The 17,683-nt window shown below is 53.1% G+C and overlaps 8 protein-coding genes across 8 annotated transcripts; 4 read left to right on the forward strand and 4 right to left on the reverse strand.

Moving 5' to 3' along the window:
* Positions 1 to 697: 697 nt before the first annotated feature.
* Positions 698 to 1,369, forward strand: RHO25_001680 (uncharacterized protein; the record flags this gene model as incomplete). Its single annotated transcript, XM_023594290.2, has 1 exon — positions 698 to 1,369. One exon carries the CDS (start codon positions 698 to 700, stop codon positions 1,367 to 1,369), a length of 672 nt encoding a protein of 223 aa, XP_023458694.2.
* A 262-nt stretch (positions 1,370 to 1,631) lies between these two features.
* Positions 1,632 to 2,025, reverse strand: RHO25_001681 (uncharacterized protein; the record flags this gene model as incomplete). The annotated part of the gene is made up of 3 exons (XM_023594291.2): positions 1,632 to 1,820; positions 1,871 to 1,951; positions 2,008 to 2,025. The coding sequence occupies 3 exons, from the start codon at positions 2,023 to 2,025 to the stop codon at positions 1,632 to 1,634; spliced, it is 288 nt and encodes a 95-aa protein (XP_023458697.1).
* Positions 2,026 to 2,361: 336 nt separating this feature from the next.
* On the forward strand, positions 2,362 to 3,049 carry SAR1 (COPII coat GTPase; the record flags this gene model as incomplete). Its single annotated transcript, XM_023594292.2, has 3 exons — positions 2,362 to 2,380; positions 2,437 to 2,522; positions 2,585 to 3,049. The coding sequence occupies 3 exons, from the start codon at positions 2,362 to 2,364 to the stop codon at positions 3,047 to 3,049; spliced, it is 570 nt and encodes a 189-aa protein (XP_023458696.1).
* A 685-nt stretch (positions 3,050 to 3,734) lies between these two features.
* Positions 3,735 to 4,718, forward strand: RHO25_001683 (uncharacterized protein; the record flags this gene model as incomplete). Its single annotated transcript, XM_065602133.1, has 3 exons — positions 3,735 to 3,859; positions 3,980 to 4,169; positions 4,251 to 4,718. 3 exons carry the CDS (start codon positions 3,735 to 3,737, stop codon positions 4,716 to 4,718), a joined length of 783 nt encoding a protein of 260 aa, XP_065458205.1.
* Positions 4,719 to 6,133: 1,415 nt separating this feature from the next.
* Positions 6,134 to 8,776, forward strand: RHO25_001684 (uncharacterized protein; the record flags this gene model as incomplete). Its single annotated transcript, XM_023594293.2, has 3 exons — positions 6,134 to 6,478; positions 6,533 to 7,015; positions 7,064 to 8,776. The coding sequence occupies 3 exons, from the start codon at positions 6,134 to 6,136 to the stop codon at positions 8,774 to 8,776; spliced, it is 2,541 nt and encodes an 846-aa protein (XP_023458691.2).
* A 226-nt stretch (positions 8,777 to 9,002) lies between these two features.
* RHO25_001685 (uncharacterized protein) lies at positions 9,003 to 10,826 on the reverse strand (the record flags this gene model as incomplete). The annotated part of the gene is made up of 1 exon (XM_023594294.2): positions 9,003 to 10,826. One exon carries the CDS (start codon positions 10,824 to 10,826, stop codon positions 9,003 to 9,005), a length of 1,824 nt encoding a protein of 607 aa, XP_023458690.1.
* A 724-nt stretch (positions 10,827 to 11,550) lies between these two features.
* RHO25_001686 (uncharacterized protein) lies at positions 11,551 to 13,739 on the reverse strand (the record flags this gene model as incomplete). The annotated part of the gene is made up of 3 exons (XM_023594295.2): positions 11,551 to 12,919; positions 12,984 to 13,607; positions 13,660 to 13,739. 3 exons carry the CDS (start codon positions 13,737 to 13,739, stop codon positions 11,551 to 11,553), a joined length of 2,073 nt encoding a protein of 690 aa, XP_023458693.1.
* Positions 13,740 to 14,203: 464 nt separating this feature from the next.
* RHO25_001687 (uncharacterized protein) lies at positions 14,204 to 17,551 on the reverse strand (the record flags this gene model as incomplete). Its single annotated transcript, XM_023594296.2, has 1 exon — positions 14,204 to 17,551. One exon carries the CDS (start codon positions 17,549 to 17,551, stop codon positions 14,204 to 14,206), a length of 3,348 nt encoding a protein of 1,115 aa, XP_023458692.2.
* Between the last annotated feature and the right edge of the window lie 132 nt (positions 17,552 to 17,683).

The following is a 17,683-nucleotide window of genomic DNA, read 5'->3' on the forward strand; positions in this document are numbered from 1 at the left end:
CTTTTTCAGATGGCTGTCCGTCGGGGGGCACCACAAATCTCTCCTTCCTCTCTTTCGGTTATCGGACAGGCTGCCCGTCTTAGCAACGCGAGAGAGTTGCACGATGCTCGGACTGGAATGTCTTGTCATTGGTTCGGCGCGCGTGCTTGCTTATCTAGTCCGAGATGGGCCGGCGATCCACATAGACAGACATTGATGTTCAAGGTTCTCGGCAGCAATTCGATTCGAGCAATCGTGGTCAAGGTTGGTGGGTGCTGGCTACTCGCCAAATCGTCTGATGTATATCTCTTCGCAAATCTTGTATCCGTAGCGATTCGACAAAAAGTTCGGGGCATTTTCTCCATCCTGTACACCACGAGTGAGCGCTACAGACTGCACTGCTATGCACATAATGGTCGAGGAATACATTACTCTGCTACGTTGTCTCAAGACAAATGGGCACACCTCAGACATGGTAGTAGCGCACTCGTACATTGCTGAGCAGGCGCTGCCGCGAGAACATCAATCAGCTACAGCGCGGTCTCACAAGCTGCCTCGAAGCCGTTCCAAGATGAGCAGCACGAGAAGCCACGAAGTGAAGCTGCAACGCGTGCACGGCCGTCAAATTTGGCCGAGATCCGAAAGTCTAACCGCATGTGGTAAGCGTGCAACGCGTGTAGAAACGCGCTCAGCAACACATTCGGCGACACTGGACACTATGGCGACAGACATGGAAATCGACGAAACGGCGAATGGTGTTTCGAGATCGCCGTCACCGGCTGGACCACCGCCCACACCCTCTGCGCCTGGACCTCGAGCGACCGCGCTACAGAAGCTGTACAACGATGCCATCAACCACGTCTTAAAAACATGCTCTTATACCAATTTCGCTGCATGTTTTCCTACACCGGCGCGAGAGGTACCCGAAGCCGTGAAGTTTCTACATGAGCAATTCCTGCACAAATTTGGCGATGGCTTGCGCAAAGAATTCGGACTCGTATTGGAGGACCGGAATGTTGTCCCTTCTCTCAACGAGCTCGATCGCTTGATCGAAGATGCCAGAAAGCGGAAAGCACAGGCTATGGAGCGAGGAGAGGGCACTGCGCCGGTGCCGGCACATACTTTGCCGGCGCGACAGTTGTACATCAGCCATTTGGCACCAACACTCGGCGAATGGGACAGGAATATGCGGGAGAGGCAGGAGATGCTGGCAAGAGAGAACGAAGAGATCATGGAGCGGGTGCAACAACAGCGGCAGGATATCAAGCGATTACTTGATGGGCTCGAGAATGTGGTGAAGGATTTGAACGGGAGTGTCGCGGCACTGCAACCAGAGCAGATGGAAGGTCTGCGGGAGGAAGCAAGAGAGGCCGACAGTGCAATGAGATGACAGAATTTCATGACAAGCATCGATCTTCGGCGTTGAGGGATGGGAGCGATGGAATGCGGCGCAGGGCGCTATACAACGCAGGAAGCACTGCGATACCTTCTCACGAGATACCCAGATTTTGTCGTTTCAGTGGAAACAATCGCGCATGTAGTGAGGGCCAGTGAATTCGAGCTCGAGCCTTTTGTATGATTTTTATACCCGAAATGCTCAATGAGCTATTATGACCGGACCGTGACGCCTACGCTTCCCCGGAAACTCCCATCTATTGCGCCTTTGCTGCGGCAGCCTTCTTCGCTTTCAATGCCTTTTTCCTGTTGCTCCTTATCATGACAACGCTCAGGAAACTGCCGACTACGGCTCCGCCGACAAGGAGCAAGATGACTGGAATGCGGATCGCCCAGACTCGAGGAGGGAATAGGTTTTGGACAGGATGCGAATCGTCGACGAATGGCTAGAGAGAATGAGTGACCGCGTAGGATGTGATTCGAGATTGGCGCATACCATGAGCAGAGTCCAGATAGTGTAGTAAAGGAAGATAGTTGAAGCGACGACAAGCATTGCAAGTCCTACGAGGCGATCAAGCTGGGAACAAAAGTTAGCTCGTTTGGGGTCTTCTCGCGAGAGCGTGTGCAGCGTACCAGGTTGTTGGCGGCCATGGTAGAGTGAAGTCGCGAACTTGCGGCAAAGGAGTGTGTGAAGTGACGCGACGGCGAGACAAAGTGCTTCAGATGAGGCTCGGGAGTAGCGTAGAGTGGCAGCTGGTGTCAGAGGCCGGACGCGATTGGGGTAACGTGGTGCTTGTGAACTTCTGCTGCCCTCAGGGTCTCGAACGACGTACTTGGCACTTCGTCAATCGTCAACTTCGCCGCTGATACCACCGCCTCAACTTGTTTGTGCTGCCTTGTGCCCGCCTCTGACACATCTCTTTCGCACGATTTCATCTTTCCTGCCTCACACACACTTCAAAACCACCACAGATTGCAGCTGCCGCCATGTGGGTCATCGACTGGTGTAAGGCATCTTCAGTGGAGCGGCTCCGGACAATAGTGAAGCTGACAGAACGGTAGTCTGGGACCTGCTGGCCAACTTGGGCCTGGCCAACAAGCACGCCAAACTGCTCTTCCTTGGTCTCGACAATGCCGGAAAGACTACTGTATGTGCGAGGGCTTGAGGCAGTGGAAGCATTTTGGACACACTACTGACCAGTACAAACAGCTCCTCCACATGCTCAAGAACGACCGCGTCGCCATCCTCCAGCCCACCCTCCATCCGACTTCTGAGGAACTCAGCGTAGGCAGCTGCCGCTTTACCACCTTCGATCTCGGCGGTCACCAGCAGGCACGCCGCCTGTGGAAGGACTACTTCCCCGAAGTCAGCGGCATCGTCTTTCTCGTCGATGCGAAAGACCCAGAGCGATTCGCCGAATCGAAAGCCGAGCTTGACGCTCTGCTCAGCATGGAGGATCTCGCGAAGACACCATTCCTGATCCTCGGCAACAAGATCGATCACCCCAACGCAGTCAGCGAGGACCAATTACGCCATGAGCTAGGGCTGTATCAGACAACAGGAAAGGGCAAGGTGCCTCTTGATGGCATCAGGCCAATTGAGATTTTCATGTGCTCGGTTGTTATGAGGCAAGGCTACGGAGACGGTATCCGCTGGTTGTCGCAGTATGTGTAAGGTTGTATCTTTGGGCGTTACTCTGGGCACAGTCATGGTGATCTGGCGTATGCGAAGGAAGATACAGTCCTGGGACAAGCACTAGCAGGGACGAGACACTCGACAAGAAATGAGTCCCAATTAGATGCTCTCATATCTCACCCCCGTGGGAAAGAAGAGCGTGATTTTATGCCTCCCGCACTGACTTCGCAGTAACATTTGCAGCAGATGTTCAATCTATCATTTTGTGTTCTACGATTCGTCATGTTATGCTTATGGTCTTGCAGAGAGAAGGCGCAACCCACCGGTCTTTCCCCCACCTGCCTGCGCTGGCCAAGATGCAATTTCCCCAACCGCATCAAGAACTGAAGTCAAGCGCGAAGAGGTGTCGCAAGTCTCCTTCCGCAGGTCCTCCAAGGCGTTGCAGCGCGACGTCTAGCTCTTGGTTTGGAACTTTTCCATACGCTCTTGCCAGCCTCTTGAGCTGCCCAAGTGCACCTGGGCCCTATTCAGTGACATGCCTGTCTCAGGAGGCCATTCGGACACTTCTTCACCCGCGTCTTGCGGCGTCTTCAGCGTCGCGCGACGGGCAGGACGGCAGCATTCTTTGGTCACACATCTCTGCATCGCGACGTCTTTTGATCACTTGCACAGCCCGGATTGTGCGACGCCAACTGGACAGCCCACCTAATATTCAATGCCGGCAATGCCGGTCGACGGACTGACGCTTGTGGCGTCATTTTGCAGTACTATTGGAGCGGTGATCATCTCGCAGTCATGGGAACGACTCATGGAGAGGAAAAACAAGCATCGAGAGAACAGCCGTAAATCGTGAGTACGCAACGACGGACAAAGCAGACAACTCCGCCTGAGCTCTGATCCCGTTCGACATGGCCCTATGCTATGGGAAAGGATTGCGAGGCTGCAGTATTTGCGCTAACCTGTGACTAGATGGATAAGACGAAAATGGTCACGCAGGAAGAAGTCGATACGCAGGAAACAGTCGAGCGCAAGCCTCCCGGATCCAATCATAAGGCGCGGAAGGAATTCATTTGCCAGTGAGCACATCTACGGGCCAGGATTCAAGGCTCCCTGGGCGCGGAGCAATCTACAGCTGCCTCAGGAACCGGAGCGCGAGAGAGTGCGTCACGCTGTTCAACAACCAAGCCAAAGTTCTCAAATCTTCCTTCATCGAGCAGACAGTACTCCAGCTGTACTTCAGAGTATACCTGAGGAGCCATCACGGCGGCGTCGATCGAGTGCATCCACGAGCTCCACCAGCAGTATTCCGCAGGGTGACGGATCGAGAGACAGGGTCCAGCGTAAGAGGCGCAACAAACTCAAGCGTTACGAAGACGTGTCAGAGCAGTTGGCCGAACTTGAGAGAATGATCATGGACGACCGCATCGAGGCGCTAAGGTGGAAGATGTGGCAGAACCGGATCGACGAGATGGAAGAGCGTGTCGTCGGACTTGGGCACAAGGCTGGAACAGACGGAGCTCCACTTCGTAAAGCGGCATCGATAGGCCCTGGCCCGGTGACACAAAGACACGAGGAAGCGATTCAAAGCTTGAGAGACGCTGCAGCCACAGCTGCCATGCAGGACTTGAGTGCATTGCGTCACGAGAGCACGCTCGAAAATCGTCCGCCAGCAGTCGAAGTTGTGCCCCCGTCAAGGGATGTGAGATGATCTGTAGAAAGAACGCTGTACCTGAGAAATTATCTTGTTTCCAATCGTGCAATTTTGATGTTCAATATTGCAAGTTTTCGGATGGACTTGAGATTCCTCGCCTGTGAGACATTTGGCTTAGGGACCGTCACGGTGCCATGACCGTACCGTACCAGCCGATGAGACGAAATGACAGATTGATGACTCTGAGTCTAGTCGTGTATCGAGGAGAAGATTCGAATTCCGTTCGCGCTGGTTGCAAGCTGCAGAGTTTGCAAGATTTGCTTGCAACACCTGGCCATGCTCTTCCCCTCGCATATTTACCCATGCCGAAGATCACATCGAAGCTTTCACGGGCCATGCGTGGCTGCTGCACGACGCGAGCAAGATGCCATTGAGTTGGGACTTCCGTTGGCGGCGGGTGATCGACCACCAATTGCTGCAACTTCGACTTTGCTGCTGATTCTGAACTTGTATCTTCTGCAACACAACTCTGACACTTCTTCGTCCAAGCCATCGTACCGCATCGTCTCTCGATAACGCACGACACGTCCCGGCCCTCTGCGTGACATGGCTCGGAGCCCCTCACGCGAATGCGAGTGGCAGAACGCCCCATGTCACAACGAAGGATCGCGGGCTCTTCCCTGCAGATGACCCATGTTGACACAGCTCCTTGCCAGGATGGAGCTCTGCACGGCGATGCGACGTTTTCCAACGACGACTTCACGTCTTCACTTTGCAGGCGCGCGCCTGCCTCACCGTCTCCCAGCGTGAGGCACTCGTAGGATTCCAGTCTCCACGAGTCCGGGCGTCTGTCCACGATCCGCACACAAGTTCTTTGTTCACCCCGCAACGAGCTACACGTAAATGAAGACGGCAGAGGACGTGGACTGACATGAGGGCCTCTGTGAACCGCAGCGGTGGCCATGGCTTGGCGTTCACTTCTGTTGACTTAACTTCCGCAGAGCAGGTTGAAGCGTCTTCGAAGTTGAGCAACTGGTTAAGAGTGACAGACGCTCTGTGAAAACAGTTCTTCAGTTGAAGCGCCGAGTTGGATATAAAACCGTGTCAAGTACTGGCGTGCAGCTTCTTCTGTTCCTTTGCATGTTTTCTCTCACGAGGCTCTTCCTTCATGAGCTTGCCTTTACACCTTGGCCACTGCTCACACTCTCTAGTCAAGTCCTTCGTGGAACTGGACCGCCGCGTTCGACAGCGATTGTGCTCGTACGTATTACCAGCCGATGCACCTTCCTCGCGCTCAGACTTCACTTCACTTCACTTTCTCTTCTCGAAGGCGATTGGCTCGCGAAGATTCTTGTTGCATTAGCGCCGTTGCTGCCTCCACTGACCAGGCGCTGCCCCTCGTTCGCAGACAAACAACTCTCCAACTTCGCAACTTCGCCAACTTAGCTGCAACATCACCAACACTCGTCGCAATGAGGCGCAGTGTGAAAGAAGAGCCAGATCACCTGCGGCAGAATAGCATTCCGCTTCGCCAAGTTACCCCCGTCAGCATAATGGACGCCGACGACATTGGCGCCAGCTCGACACAGCCCAACTCGTCAAGAAGCACCATGACTGACACCACTCTGAATGGAGACGTTCCGATGATGGACACTACTGCGACTGCAACTGACGATCCACTCTACCTCTTCGGTCGCAAAGGCCGCGAATTGATCCAGGCAGTGCAGAAGCTGCAATGCTTGGGCATCGATACGACCTTGCCTTCACTACCAAAGGTCGTCGTTATTGGCGACCAATCTGCTGGCAAATCCTCCATTGTGCGTTATTCGATATTAATCCCCCTACCAGTCCCGACTAACTTGTTGCTGCAGATCGAAGCGATCAGCGATATCACGTTGCCGCGCAGTGAGGGGACTTGTACCCGCTGCCCATTCAGAATAACAACGCACGCGTCTCAGGAAGGCGACCCGGAATGGAGCTGCACGATCTCGTTGCAATGTGAATCCTACCGTCTGCCAGGGGTCGCCAACGGCCAGAGCGAGTTCGACGGTTGGGCTAAATACGGCCAGATGGACATTGTGCATTTTGCCAAAATTACAAGCAAGACCGATCTCGAACTTACACTTCGACGAGCACAGGCTGCAATGCTCAACCCGTCTAAGAGCTGGCGTCACTTCAACGAGCTATCCGCAGATGAGCTCGACAATACCAAATATCAAGTCGACTTCTCGCCAAACGTCATCTCTCTGGAGATCACGGCTCCTAAATTGCTTGAGCTGTCGTTCTACGACCTCCCAGGCGCCATCAATGTCATGCTTGACGAGGCGCAGGACTATATTTCGGAATTTGTGGAGGTGAGTAATTTCGCGAAGTTCGTTTCGAAAAGTACTGACAAGGTCCAGACTCTCTTGAAGTTGTATTTAAACGATGATCAAGCTTTGGTGGTCATCGCTTGCCCTGCTAATCAGGACGTGGAAACCGGCACAGCAATGAAATACCTGCGCAAGTGCAAGGCCGCTGGCCGGGCAATTGGCGTTCTCACAAAGCCAGACCTCGTCGACATCACGCCGACTCGCCTAGCGAGTTTTGAGAAAATGCTTTCTGGCAATGGGTTTCGTCTGGATGGCGGCTGGTTCATGTGCAGACAGCTATCGCAGAGACAGCTAGACCAAGCCGCACGCCCGACGTACGATGAAGCACGGGCTCAGGAAACCAACTTCTTCTCATCAGATCCATGGACTACGCGACTTGCAGCCTACCAAGACAGATTCGGAATAGCAAATTTCCAGAAGGCTGTTGCAAAGAGACATATCCAGCGCATACTGGATAGTCTTCCAACCATAGAGCACCGCCTTCGGGAGAGACTGAACGAAGTCGAGAAGGAGCTCATGCGTTATCCAGAAAAGCCCGTGCAGCCGGGTCTCGAAATCATGGCCGACATCAGGAACGTCGTCAATGCAATCATGGCAAAGTGCAGCGCTGAGTCAAAAGAGTCAGCATTCCGAGCAAATCAAATCGCCAACAACAAGAGCCTGGCGAAGCAGCTTCAAAATGCGGCTCCCACAGTGATTCTCTCAACTCCGGGATATGAAAAGCCTCCCATTCCTGTAGACGACGACTCAGAGGAAATGGATGAGACGCCGTCAAAGCGCTCAAGGATGAATAATGGCCGGGCCAGCAGCGTGACACCCCTGCGAACTGCATCGAACGCTAGAGGTACGCCTTTTCGCACTCCACTGGCGCCTGGCGGAAAGCGAAAGACTGTACAACCTCCACCACAGACTCCAGGATTCAAGACGGTCTTTCGCTTGGACGATGTCAAAAAGCGCTTCGATCGCACGCCAAGTGCAAGCTTGCCGGATGGCGTGGACGCTAGAATTACCCATGATCTGGCGAAGGAAGCCACTAGCTGTTTCAGCAACCTAACGCAACGAGCCTTGGACAAATTTGAGACTCTCGCAATTCAAATGCTGGACGATAGTGTCGCGGAGTCGATTGCGAAGCGGCAAGGGACCGAGCTGTTCAATGCAGTATCCTCCATTCTGCGCGCTTTGTTGGCCGAGCTGTTTCAGAAAGAGGTGGACAATCTACACCATCACATCTGCTGTCTTACGCATAGGCCAATCTCATACGGCAAAGATTGGTGGACAGAGACCAGAGAGGCGCACCATACGAAGCTTCGGGAAGGCCGCGACGTACAGCGTGTTCTGGAGTACTTCGAAACTCTGGAGTCTCAGAGAATAAAGGTTCCAGCAGCTATCGAAGACCGCAAGAAAAAGGCCTTGGATGCCGCTTGGGTGAAGGCTACCATTGACTCCCCTTCATATGCTAGGGAGTTGAAAGAGCTCGCGATTCCCCTAACCTTCTACGATCTGGCTTCCGGACAACTCGTCGACACTGTTGCTCGCCATCTCGACTACTTGATTTACCAAATCCAGTCCAGAGTAGATCGAGAGCTGAGCGTCGGTCTTAGACCAGATGAGCCTGAGCGTGCAGCTATGCTTTTGGTCGAGGATCCTCAGCGCGAACTCAAGCGCAACGAGTTGGAGTCTGAGAAGAACAGACTCGAAGAGGCACTCGACGAGCTCAAGGTCCTGTCGACCACAGAGACTTGATCATCTTCATCAGTCGCAGACACATCGAAGATTGCTCTTGGGAAATTGCGAATGGGTAACGTGAGAATTGGTGCAAGGAAGAAGGATAGATTTGCGGCGATCACACATTGCGGGCAAATACACTACATGGAGAGCGACAAACAACGCAAGACTTGCTGCGACTTGCAGCAATTGAGAGAGCTTTCGCTGAGCGCTTTTTTGCATGCTTTGGTAGCGCTATTTGACGCTAGAAATTGAAGTCCTCGAAAACAAGCTCTTTGCCAGGTAGCCACTCCGTCAAACGCTGTCTCATCGGAACACTCGTGCAAAGATAATATCTTGTCACTTCGTTCCCCAGCTGTACATCGCTTTGCTCAATCCTTCGCAAGTTTACATTAACGCTCTTCCCTTTCAGTAGCGTCACATTTTCATCATCCTCCTTCGCATTCGTGACAAACAAGACCAGGCTTTCGGTAACCTTTGGATGCTGTTCGACAACATCAGCAACCAAAGGAAGATCCTCGGCTCTTACAGACCAGAAAAGTTTCAACCTTGAAAAGTCCAGCCTCGAAAGAGAAGGTAATATCGGAGTGATTCCAACCCCAGCAGCAACGAAAGCGATACTCTCTGTAGCATTTTGCTGCACTTCAAATTCACCGCCGAAGCCTTTCACACCCACTTCCAAACTTTGACGCTGATCAGAGCCTCGATGTTTGGAGAGGAACTCAGTCACAGCTCCGACCTTCCGAATCGTGATTTCAAATTCGTCATCTTTAAGCTTTCTTACAGGATCTGGTGGATTGCCTGGTGGGCTGCTGACGGTGAAAGTACGGACGAAGTCGTCGTTGAGACTACGTGGATCATCGTCTCTCATGTGTTGGTAGCCGATATCGAGATGCGAAGAGAGATCCAGAGTCACATATTGTCCAGGTTTGTAGGTTGCTGCGTCTTGAAGGCTGAATTTAAAGCGTGAAATTGTTGGTGTAAGCTTCGTTTGGCTGAGTAATGTCGCTTGCTGAAGCTGTTCGTCTTGTGATATTGAAGCTTGTTTCTCGGTAGATAGGTATCGGATTTGAGGGTTGTAAGGGGATTTCTCGCCAGCGATGCCGCGGAATGGAAGAGCTTGTGCAACGAAACGAGCGGATGTGACAGTAAGTTTGACGCAGAGATTTGATCGCGGCAATAGTGCAGCAGCGTCTGCTCCTATGAGTATCTCGGTTGCGCCTGTGATGTACAAACAATCGCCAGTGTCGAAGTCGGGTACACAGATGCCTGCCTTTGGATTTACAGCCAGATTTCCGAGAGTCTGATAGAGTCGATTACCAGAATACTCGGGCCAAGCTAAGACGGCTCCGGATGCTTCATTCGAACCCACACGAAGAAAGCCAGCAGGGCCTCCACGGTGATTCGTATCCATATCCTCCTCCTTGTTTGCACTCGATACGAAGAATAAATCAGCCTTCGCCAACAAGTCTAACGCCTGCTGCGGCAATTGAGCTGAATCAGAGACCAACTCCGGCTTTGCAACAGCAGGCTGAATTTTACGCTTGTTGAGATACTTGGGACAATTTCCCAAGCTCTGCTCAATTTTGAGCACGATTTGCATCTCGACGGTAGATTCTTGTTGACCGGTGACTTCATCATCTCTCGTACTGAGAGCGCCAGCGACCATCCGGCCATATAACTTGACCCGTTTCCGAGTGTCGAGGTCGATTGTAAGGCCACTGATCATTCTGCCCTTGCCTTCTTCACGAACGACTTGGCCAGTGGCTTCCTTGCCGACAAGCAGCTCAACAACCGGATCATGCTTGCCAGTCACAGCTGATTTGATGCCAATGATGCCGTTGCCGAGCGGTTGCGAAAGAGGCTTCTCCCCGCCCAAAAGTGTCGTCCACGGTCGTCCATCAGCATCAATGGTGCCAAGAGAGATTGTTGGAGCTATTTGGAGATGATTTGCCAGTTGAGGCGAAAGTTGAGGCACCGTAGGGTTGTCCAATCCATGAACCTGCAATTTCCGTTGCATTTCAGCTTCGCCTGAATGCCAGTCCAGAGCTCCGAAGAAGACCGCCATTTTGTATGCTTGTTGCTTGCGGAAAGTCCTTCGTGTATGCTACGTGAACAGCTTCTTCTCATGTGGGGACCGCGAAGGTTTACCTAGAGCCGAGCTTACAAAGATGAAGATGTCAGCGAGATAAATGCCCTGTGTCAGCCACAGAATCGGGCATGATGTGGCATGCGCCTCCAACAACTTCGGCGTAGGGAGATCATGCACCAGAGCAGCCGGGTGTCAGCAATGCCTGCACGGTGGAAGGGAGCGACTCAGCGAGCACCTCCATTCGATGCTCAAGGGTGCAGCGATCTTGGCATTGAGCTAGCCTCAAGCTGGAGGACAACAGCGAATCAGACTGTCAATGATGTGATGTACACATATGTTGGAATCTATGCCCCTACCACATTAGCCGACTTCAATGTAGTCACTCGACTACTTTGCTTCACGACCTTTGCGACCAGAGCATTCCGCATAACTTTGCCATGAAAAGTCAGCCTGCGTAGTTGCACGTAGACCCTCCGTGACCTTCGCACGCTTCCAACTACTCCCTAGCTTCCGAAAATGTGTGAGCGGTATTAGATCAATGTATTCGTTCATAGGCGGCCATAACATCTCGCAGCCTGCCTGGCACTGCCGCTCAACGCCACATCGAGTTCACTCAACAGGCGTACTATGTTCTGCGTCTACTCGACGCAGCAGACTGCAACATAACCACCGAACGCCTCGCTAAACATCAATATTAATATCACAGCTCATCCCAGACCAAAGGCTTGCTGCTTTCACACAGCCGATTGGATCGCTTGAGCGCAAGCACCACCGCTACGTGAAAGGCGAGTAGCAGCAGCGAATGTCGTGTACTGAAATGTATCAGACCCAGATCCAGTGCTGCAAGGCCCAGTAGCGAGTAGAGCAGCCATTGGTTTGGTGCATATGGCGTGCAAGGAATCGATAACGTCAGCAGCTTGATCATGAAGAATATGCCTCGCAACACTGCGGGAGAAGACAAGGAGGAGACAACACCGACTCGATTCGCAGTGCTGGCCTCCGGCGGAGGAAGCATGAGTCTTGGGCTTTGCTCTGGTGCTTTGACCTTCGTAGCAGCATCAGTGAAGTCGATTTGGTGCGGCGTTATTGCGAGCGAACCCTCCGAGGGGCTCAGTGGTCTGCTTCGGCTTCGTTCCTGCATGATCGGACTTCTTGAGCGGAAGCTGTCGGTCGCATACTGTCTCACTGGAGAAGGCAGTCCTGGCCTTGAAGAGAAATAGGAGGGTTTTCGAGGCCGCGACGCAGGCTTGGGTGCTGGTGAGTCGATTGCAGATACTCGTGCCGTGTGTTCTTCCGTGGCCCAGGCTCCGTCACCCAAAGCGACACCCCCCTTGATGCTGGCCAGGATCTCTTCAGTACTCGGCCGCTCATTCGGATCAACGCTAAGTAGCCTTCTGAGGTACTTGTACAGCCTCTCGGGCAAGTCAGGGCGCATCCGGCTCTCATCATTGAAGCCAGACCACTTCTTGATTTCTGCCTTCAGCTCATCCAGATCCTCGTTCTCCTCATTGATGTCATCGGCATTTGCGTATGGTAGTCGTCCGAAGCACATGAAGTAAACGATCATGCCGAGAGAGAAAATATCCGACTTTGTCGTGAAGTTGCCGAAAGAGCCATTGGAAGTGCGCACGAGCACTTCGGGGGCGCAGTAAGATATTGTGCCTGTTGCGCCCGAGGATGCACGTTCTGCGCCAGCTGCCTGCACTTCTCCGAAGTCGGATATGAGTACTCTGACCTTGCCATCGTCACGCTGTAGCAAGCAATTGGAAGGTTTCAGGTCTCTGTGAATGTAGCCTTTGCTGTGTAAATGATGCAGGCCGGACGTGATATCCCTGAAGAAAGAGAAAATCTCATCGAGCGACAGCTTGCTTGGGCCTCGCAATTCGTGAGGGGGACTTGTGTCGCCCCTAGACTTCCTCCGAAGTCTGTTCTTCAAGTTTTCGGTGGATGACGTGGTCTTCGGAGGACCCAATACATAGCTATGGAGGTCACCACCATTGCAATAGTCCTGTAGGATCCAAAGGCAAGGTATACTAGGGCCGAACGTAGACGGCTGGTGGTCCTCAAGCCTGGGTCGTAGGAATCAAGTCAGCAACCATTTCTTCGTACGAAACGCTCAGCAAAATCGCTTACCAGGTCCAGTGATACGCAACCAAGTTCTTGTGCGGTATCTTCTGTAACAGCTTGACCTCCACGATGACTTTCTCGAAATACATCTTGCTGTCACCGACCGGAATGCGTTTACATGCAAAGTGGCCAAGCGAAACACCATCAATGAGATGCTCTACCAGGAGCACCACGCCATTGCCACCACGACCAAGCTCTCGCTCCGTTCGGAAGAACTGTTGGAAATAGCCTGGCGAGAATGCAGAGCTGCTAATACCTTGACCACTTGAAGATGAAGGCTCGCTGGCAACGAACTCAGCACCAGTGGGAGGTCCATGTGTACCACTGACCTCCCTCGATCTGCCCGACCTGATAGCTATCGGAATGCGCCTGCTTGGGCTCGAAGTGCCGGAACCTGCTGGTGAAGGCCGCCGGCTCGCGGCAAGCATTCCAAAGTAGTCGGGGTCGACGAAGGGACGATCAGGGCCCACATTGTGACTTGCATCTCCATCGTCGGTAGAGGAATCTCGGTTTCGAAGCGGTTGATGGCAGTATGGGCATTCTGGAAGCTCTATGGGCTGATCGGCAGCTTGCCGCACAGACAATTGCCGAGAGTGAGCATCATAAACCACGACGGCATTGCCGCGTCGCCTGGTGCAGCATTTCAGCTCAGATTGCTATTGACGTGGAAAGTGTAACTTACAGCACAACTTCTCGAGAATCGGAAGCATAAGGTACTAGACTCATTTGCCGTGCAGGCTGCGGTGGCGTCTGGTCAGCCATTGGTCATGGCATTCATGTCGCGGATAGCTGGACGACAATACATCTGGTGACTGTGTGCTCGGTTGCAGATCAACTGAAGCCGTTGCGTGAGACGCGCGTGATGTTGACGCGGAAACAGAGGATGCACAAGCGGCGAAGCAGCAGCCGCAGCAGGCTTGGCAAGCTGACTATTTTCTTGGCACAAAGAGATACAATACATGTAACAGGTGCAGGTACTGTTCGCAAGTCCATTACTCGGTCATCTATCATTCTATCGAGCTACGCTGTATGAACGCCTCCCATGCACGTAAATCTCATCGTCAACTGTGACACTACCGACCCTGAGGTATCATCAATCTGCAAATCTCGCGAGGCAAACGCAACGCCGGACGCCTCATGCACTCACACCACATCGTGATGATGGACAACGATTACTCGCTATGCCGAGCGCCATGCAACATAAACCAAAACTTACTTTTCCAGCTCTACTCGTCCTCGTCATCAGTGTCCTTGAGATGTGGTGTTCCCTTTGGACTGTTCAACCATTCAATGTGCCTCAATCTTCTTCGCACCTCACGCTCCTTCTTATCCTTCTTGGTCATCTTCTTCTTTTTGGCAGCCTTGAACTTCATGGGACTGTCGTCCTCACTTTGCGCTCCACTGCCGATTGGGGTACCAGTTGTGCTTGGCGCCGCTGACGAGGCAGCGGTAGATGGCGCAGCAGAGGATGCGAGCGAGCTTCCAGGCCGAGAATCCTCAAATCGGTCAAGGGACACTGCAAGGTGGCCCTTCTGTGTGAGGCGGCCGTTGTCAACGTGCCACTGTTCTGGGCAAAGCGCGCCAACGAACTCCTCGTTGTGAGAGATCATGACCACACCTCCCTTGTAATCACGAATGGCAACGGCGAGACCTCCGAGCGAGTCACGGTCCAAGAAGTTGGTTGGCTCGTCCAGCACCAGCAAATGCGGGTTGTTCCACATGGCACCGGCAAGTACAACCTTGACTTTTTGGCCACCGGAGAGGCCTGAGATTTCATTATGGTTGGCGATCTCTGGGTCAAGGCCGACGTCCTCGAAGTGCTTGGAGATGACCTTGGGCTCGAGTTGACGGAAGCCCAAACCTTCTCTGCTTGCTTCGTGATCGTCGAACTCTTGAATGACCTTCTGGTATCCAAGATCCGACAGTGTCTCACGCGAGACCATGGTGTTGTACTTTGGTAGCCAGTTCTTCCACTTCACCTCGTATTGGAACGTTTTCTTGTACTTCTGGCGACCAATAAGAGCTTCCAGCTGTCTTTGCCCACGACCGTCGCCAATATCGACCCACTTCTCCATTTGTGCCTTGTCCTCGTCGGTCAAGATACGAGTCTGCTTCATCAGTACTTCACGGTCGTCGCCATGAGCGTATCGCCATTGTAGGTACTGGTTTGGCGTCTTCTCAAGGTGCATTTCAACGTGCTCAAGAGCGTGCTGCTTAATGTAACCGATACGCAAGTTGGGGTGCTTCTCGACCCGACCAGTCTGAGGAATGACCTCGCCGGTAAGCACCTTGATCATCGTAGATTTTCCAGCGCCGTTAGGCCCGATGATGGCAACTCTGCTGCTCAGGGTAAGTTGGGCTGTGACATTCTGCAAGCTGGGCTTGCTGGCTCCTGGGTATGTGAAGGAGCAGTCTGTCATGCGGAGAATAGATCTTGTGTTGGACTTGACACCAGTCAAGATACCAGGAGGTGGGAATTTGAAGGAGACCTGCGAATCTGACAGAGTGTAGTAACTCTTTGCTTCAGGTCGGACCTTGACCAGATCTGCGAGGTTACCCTTGTAGTGGACCAGCTTCTTGTTCTCGTAGTTGTAGATATCAGTGCAAACTTCGTCCAAGAAGCCAGAGTCGTGAGACACGATAAGAGAAGTGATATCAGTGTGCGTCTTGAGATAGTCTTGCAGCCACTTGACGTTGCCAACGTCCAAGTGGTTTGTCGGTTCGTCCAGCAAGAAGACATCAGCACGCATCAACATCGCTCTGGCCAGCGCAAGCTTCATCTTCCATCCTCCAGACAGACTGCCAACCTTTTGCTGTTGTCGACCCTCGGGGCCTCTGGTGAACCCGACCTCTTCCAAGACATTCTCAATGCGTTCCTGACCTTCTTTCTGGATCTCGGGGTCCTTCAGGCAGTATTCCAAGATGGTGATCTCCGCATCCTCGCCTTGATTATGCTCAACGAAACATGTCTTGACCTCGTCTTGAGGTGGGAAACCATCGAGCTTGCCTGTTGCGATCGATCGCATCAGTGTTGACTTTCCAGCTCCGTTGCGACCGCACAGGCCATAGCGATGTCCCTTGAGCAATCGCATATTGGTATGAGACAGCAACAGCATGCCTCCGTATCCAAGAGAGAAGTTCGCGTTCACAATCTCAATTTCGCCGTCATCCTCCTTGACAGGCTCTCCATATTTGCGCTCATCCTCGGCAACATAATGCTTGTGCAAGTTCTCTGCAACTGCTTCAGCCTTGCCCGGCTCCAAAAGAGGCTGGAGGTAAGGCACGATGTTGCGAGTGACACGCTCGAGGAGGCGTTGGTTGACATCCTCAGCAACAATCGCTGATACGTAGCGCTTAGCTGGAGCCCACAACTCTGTATCGCCAGGATAGTTGAGAAGGCCGCCATTCTGTTGAACCTCTGTCTCAAGCATAGCCTCGACCTCCTCCGGCTTAGTACGCTCGATGATGGCGCCGGCTTTGGTAGAGTCGCCGGTCTGAATCTCACCCATGGCCTTGAGCATGACAGCCAACGCTCTCGCACCAATTTCACGGACTTCGGGTAGCGAAGCACGATCTTTGATGCCTTGAATACCAGGCTTCAGCTTAGGTAGGAAAGTACGTGCTTCCACTGGATCGTGCACGAGTTTCGTCAAGTTCTCCACAACAACGGCGGTCTGACGAAGCACTTCTTGCGTTGTGGATGGGTTGTTGAGAACACGCTCCAGGATAGGTGTGATCAGTGCAAGAACAGGCGATGTAACGACCGTTACGAAGGTGGTCTGGCTCAGAGCGTGAATAGCCTTCTTCAACGCCTCCATGCTAGGATCCTCGATGCTCTTCACCAAGAGTGGTATTCTTGGGGCGACATCGTCGTTCTGGAGCAACTCAGTCAGGCTGTTCATGGTCTTGAGGGCCTGCTTCGTGACCTCTGCTTTCAGGTCGTGCATTCCCGCCTCCACGATGGGTATCAGGCTCGCCAGCTGTCTGCCCATGGCCTCACGGAGTACGTCTTTGCTCTGTTCCACCTCACGGCTCTCCATGCCCATCTTTGCATCATCTGCCATGCGGCCGAGGAGTTCAAGGCCTGCAACGGCACCTTGCCACTTTCCAGTGACCTTTCGGAGATACTCCATGACCGTCGGCATCAGCCCGAAAACCTTCGCCTCAGCCGACAGGTGTCCATATAGCGCATCCAGAGCATATTTCGCGCCCTCCTTGACCGAAGACTGCCTGTCCGCCAGCGCATCTAGCGCGCACGAAATTAAGCCTGGCTCTTGTACCAGGAAAATCACCTCGCTAAGCCTGCTCTTCGGTGGGAATCGTTCAAAAATGGCGCCGAGCGCAAACATTGCGCCCTCACGTTTTGCGGCATCCTTCTTGTTCGTTGCAGCCTTGATAATCTCTGGAATTATGCCGTACGCCGCGAGTCCGCGGGCTCCGACGCTGTTGAGAAGAACATCGGTCAGGGCGTAAGCGGCGTCGAGCGACTGCTGTGACTGCTTCGCTGTGTATATGGTGTTGGTGATTTGTGCAACGTCTTCAGGAGCCGGAGCAGCAGACTTGCTGCTCACCATGACTGGCAACATTGGAGGCGACTCGTGGTGAGGCATGGCCTCGTGGCACGTTCGTTGCGGGGGCTGAGTTGCGAGAGGAGCAGTCGGGATTTTTTTTCGCGCGACGATCGGGTTCGGGTGTCGAAGGCGATC

Source organism: Cercospora beticola, chromosome 1, assembly GCF_033473495.1.
Source record: "Cercospora beticola chromosome 1, complete sequence".
NCBI lineage: Eukaryota > Fungi > Ascomycota > Dothideomycetes > Mycosphaerellales > Mycosphaerellaceae > Cercospora > Cercospora beticola.